The sequence below is a fragment of the Cynoglossus semilaevis genome, chromosome 18 (assembly GCF_000523025.1).
Source record: "Cynoglossus semilaevis isolate Cse_v1.0 chromosome 18, Cse_v1.0, whole genome shotgun sequence".
Lineage (NCBI taxonomy): Eukaryota > Metazoa > Chordata > Actinopteri > Pleuronectiformes > Cynoglossidae > Cynoglossus > Cynoglossus semilaevis.
The window spans coordinates 10,005,467-10,010,391 of record NC_024324.1 but is presented as its reverse complement, the minus strand read 5'-3'; the positions used below and the strand labels follow the sequence as shown (position 1 = coordinate 10,010,391).

Here is a 4,925-nt window from a genome sequence, read left to right as displayed (position 1 = left end):
AAAAAAACATGATAAACTGAAGCTGACAATTTTCTTTTTGTTGCCTCTCGCACTTTGCTGTTGCCTCCTCACTAATCTGTGATGTGCCGAGAGGTTTTATCACAGCATGAATGGAAAATGTGTGAACATTTATGTATGTTACTTAGGAGAGAAAACAATTCAAAACAGCGTTGAAAAAAAGTAAAACAGGTGGACAAAAGGTCAAGAATTTGACTGTTGTCGCCAACCAACACGTGACATTCATGTATTCCTCTTTTATCTCTCAGTCCTTCTCAGTGTCGCTGAGACGGTCAGCTGCATGTGGCAGGGATCATAACATCTGATTTAGAAATTGAAAAATGCTTCTCATGGAAAGATGTTTTGGCTGTTTCAATCGGGGTTTTTTCCCCTAAATTTGGTTAATTGCTGTTTTTTGCTAACATCTAGCTTTTTTTCTGGACTGATTAATTGTAGACATTTGACTTTATTCTATTTAATTGTATTGTATTTATTCCACTAATTTAAAAGTATTTTGCTTTTTTCCTAACCTTTAACAATTTTTGGCCAATTATGGTTATTGCTGACTTTTCTTTTCAATCTTTTAACCTTTCAGTTGACCTGTCAGGTTCTCTGGGCTTTATTTTTCTCTTGTTTTTTTTTTTTTTTTTTTTTTGTCAATCATTTTTCTTAGTGTTTGCTATTTTTTCGTATTTTTGGAGTCATTTGTAAACTGTCATTTTGGTTTTCATAACTTATTTTTTTTGAGTAAACTTTGGCTCTCTATCAAGCCCCTGTTTAATCGAAAGTTTGAAATATGTATTTTTGTGTTGTCAGCTGTCTAAAATACACAAGAAAAGCAGAAATGTTTTGTAGAAATTTGCCCTGAATTAATTTGAACTACAAACTACCATTGGACTTACATCCAACTTAGTGGAGAAGCAGAGAGGACATGTTCCCCTTTATTTACGTCTCTTGGATTTAATTGAATTACTCACATTATTATGCACAGAAACTTAAGTATAATTGTGGTGAAGTTGGTCTCTCTCTTGGTGCTGTTCTCACTAATGAGGTTAGTTAAGCTCTGACTAAATTAAAATTGAATAAATGATTCCACAAGCACTATGAAAGCTGGCCCTTCTGTGCACAGACATTCTGTTGTAAATACAGACGCAGAGTTGACTGCATCTGTAAAATGCTGCATGCAACTTTGCTTGGTGCCCACATGTTGGCTGTCATGGTTACTGAGCTTCACACAATATGTGTGGAAAATTGGTAGGAGCCAGAAAACATTAAACGGCAAAATCACATTTCACGAGGGGCCAGTTTGACGGTGGCGTTATATATTTTGAGTAAATAAAATGCAAAGCAATCAAATTTACCATATCACAGTTACTTTTTTCACATTATGCAATTACACACAGATGTATCGCCTGTACATAATGTAAACCCAGGGACATTAATCATAAAGATGCTGAGGCTCTGGACTGTGGACTAGGTAAAAGTCTGTTTTACTTCACACAGCCATATGTTTGGACTAAAACTCACTGCACTCAGTCTGACAGGTCGCCACCGCGCTGTGAGAGCTGCGTTTCACATACAACGTGCTGCTTATAATTAATGCCGTGTGCTGTGTGTCACATAGCTATTTATATATATATATCATCCACTGAATTTACAGCTTTACACAACAGGCGTTCAGCATTTGGACCCAGGTGGGTGTGTTTCAGCAGGTGACAAACTATAGCATTTGGGCAGATGAGGACAGAGAAAATTAGTCAGAATTACGTTGCCAAGTGTTTGTCCCTCCCAGTGCCTAATGCATATGTGGAGTGGAGCAGACTAGTGAGTCTGCAGGGAGTCAGGGAGAGTGACTTTGATCACAGTGAAATGACATGAGAGGTGGAGGGTTCAGAGGAGAGCAGATGGAGGGTCAGAGAGAGGAATGTGTGATGGAAGGTCAGACTCCGGTACACCAGCCTGGAAGCTGAAGAAGGTAGAATTGGAAACAGAAACAAAAATGAACTTTAAAAAACTTACCTTATGATTCATCTGCATGTGCTGTTCATTTGAAAACCACAGGTTTAATGTTTGCTTTGATATTAGTTGCGGAGTTATTGATTTGAGACTTGTTGCTTTCAGTGCTCGTGTTTGTATTTCTATCTGTATGGTTGACACACGAAAAACAGCTGCAAGGAAACTGTAGGAGATAAGAGAGCAGTGACTGCTGAGGATCATTCCAGTGCAACCGCCCGGAGTGGTGATCAAAGAAAATGAGCAGCGTTTGAAGCACACACACACAGACACACACAGATTTTTTCTGTTTTGTGAGCACTTCACATAGACACAATTCCCTTGTGCTCTAACCTTAACTATTACACATAAACCCATCCTAATCCTAATCCTTACCCTAACTCTAATCCGACCCTAATTCTAATCCTAACACCAAACTCAATATTTATATCAAAACATCCAAGAAAACCCAATGAGGATCTTGACAAGGACAAACTTTTGCCATATCAGAACACTCCACTAATATAGCTACACCAGCACCAACACACACACACTTGTCTCTCTTTTTGTGAGGACTTCACATAGACATAAAACATACTCACTTTAACCATATGTGGCTCATAATCATAAACTATGTTCTGGACCACAACATTTGAATTAATTAACTGTTTTCTGATACAATTTTTTTTTGACCATTCTTGTTATTAACACTGATGTTTCCAGATCCACGGTGCTTGTGCAATGAGGAAGGACCTGTATTTTTGGTTTAGCGTTGACGTAGTAGTAGTAGTCAGGTTAATGTAAGGTCACAGTGAGGTAAAAGGCTTTACTGTAGATGGATTTCCTAAAACCTGTATGTCATCACTCACATTCAACACACAAACAGAATAAACCTTGGTCTGTGAAGCAACAACTGCTACTGTATCTCCATACATGTGCCTTATGTTCTCAGTAACTACAGAATAACATACGCTGACCCATAACATATGATTATTTCCACAGAGCCTCCCAGGCTGTGGAAGCTCATGTGACCAAGTTACATCATTGGTAATATGTGTAATATGCTTTACCACACAAAGGCCTATGGAGGTTTTACTATGACGACTGGAAGGTGATGTCCAGATGTACCACCACTACGTGTGTAGAATAACATGCAAAAGAAAAAATCCAAAGTCTTATGTTGCTTTCAGTAAAATAATATAAAATAACTGTAACTATGCTGGTATGATGGCAGTCGCTGCTTATGGCAGCTGGTCCAATACTGTGAGGAATTTTTTCATTTAAAAGTATTTGAGTGCAAATACCATGTGAGGGGTCAGGGTCACGATGCCTTCCAGGAACAGGGCTGTGCCTGAAAACTCCCTCGCCTTCAGCAGACTTTGAAGCCGGCTGTAAAAAGTTTGTAGATAGTCCATGATGGAGAACAGAGGATGCGGTCAAGATGTCTGAATGGAATCCAGAAAAATACATGTTCGTAACTATTAAAAGAAAGAAAAAAAATGTCAGGGTTTCTGTTATTTCATGTGCCAATATTTAGCAAGTTAATCCTTTAACTCGTTATTATGTCATTCAATTATAGTTATTATTGTCATTATTTTTGGTAAACAGAAAATCGAAAATGTGAAATGCATCTTTGCAGAAAGTTGAAGGTTCTTCACTGATATCCAGTCTTTGCTTCATGCATGTACTATCTTGTACTATCTTTTATGTTCTTGACTGAGACAAATACAGATCATTGATGGTGGCTCACTCATTTCCCCATGCTGCAAAGCAGTAAATATATCCTCATCTGTCCATAAATGTACACATAATTTTTAAGATGGCTCCAAAAACAAACAATTGTGCAATGTAGTAATAAAGTAGTACCACAATTGTAATTGTAGAATTATGTCTGTGAAAAACATATTATTACTGCTATCTCACTGTTAATTACCTGTTCTTTGTTTAGGAAACTCTACCAAAGATCATTTTTGACATTTTTCTGCTAGCTTTAGAAAACCACAGTAAATAAATGATTTGTGTTTTATGCAAGGATTGCACCATCCGTTTGGTAACTGGAGTTCATGCCAGACCTGGTGCCAGATTTTAACCTGTGCATTTGTCTGCAGAGAGCATCTCATTAACAGTGACAGTGTTTTAACAGCGGTGAATTCCTTTACTCTGTTGCAGATGGATCACATCCATAAAGCTCTGATTAGCCCCTGCTTCGGGCTAACATCACCTCTGAAGAGAAAGCCCGGTTCCTGCGGAGTGTATCAAATTAGGTTCAACTCAGAGGTAGGTGGTGTTGTTTGGTAAATGCATTGCTTATTGTTTCTCACACACACCCTTGCACGACAGTTGCAGGGCTGAAAAGACCTGCCTTGTGTTTGGCTCCTGTGCTGATCCTGAGGTAATCTAGAGCTGCGTATTTACTCACTAAAAGGCTCTGATATCAGAGCAATTATTATTCCTTTCATTGTGACTGTTACACAATGATTCATAAACAAGCACAATCATGAGCTGCACTGCACTGCAGCACCACCATATTTTTATTTCCAAATCTTTGTTATTGCAAAGAAAACACTGTATGATGAAATGTCCTGCTGGATTAACTGAATACAAAACATTGTCTTCTCTTTTGATGTCCTTAAAGAGGGTGTTGGCAGTGATGGGCAATTGTTATTATGTGATTTGTCAGCATTCTGTTTCAAGCAACATGTCCATATTTGCCCATATGCACATATAATGATTGATAATGATAATGATTAGTCCACTGGATATGAGGAGTATACACCATTAAAACATGTAATTGGCTTGCTAGCATATAGGGCTGCCCTAGCATGTAACATTTAAGGGGTGTGCTAGTATGTAGCATTTAAGCACTGAGCTATCAGAGTGTTAGTGTTTTGTTTTGAGAGTCAGTCAACACCAAGCCCAGGCTGAGGTAACCATGT

General features: G+C 38.2%; 1 protein-coding gene across 1 annotated transcript in view; it reads left to right on the top strand.

Moving 5' to 3' along the window:
* LOC103394361 (zinc finger protein 385D) overlaps positions 1–4,925 on the top strand; it is a 16,004-nt gene that overhangs the window by 3,229 nt on the left and 7,850 nt on the right. The window contains exon 3 of the mRNA XM_017040999.2: positions 4,159–4,266. Coding sequence (XP_016896488.1) covers positions 4,159–4,266 — 108 coding nt within the window. The remainder of the gene's footprint in view (positions 1–4,158; positions 4,267–4,925) is intronic.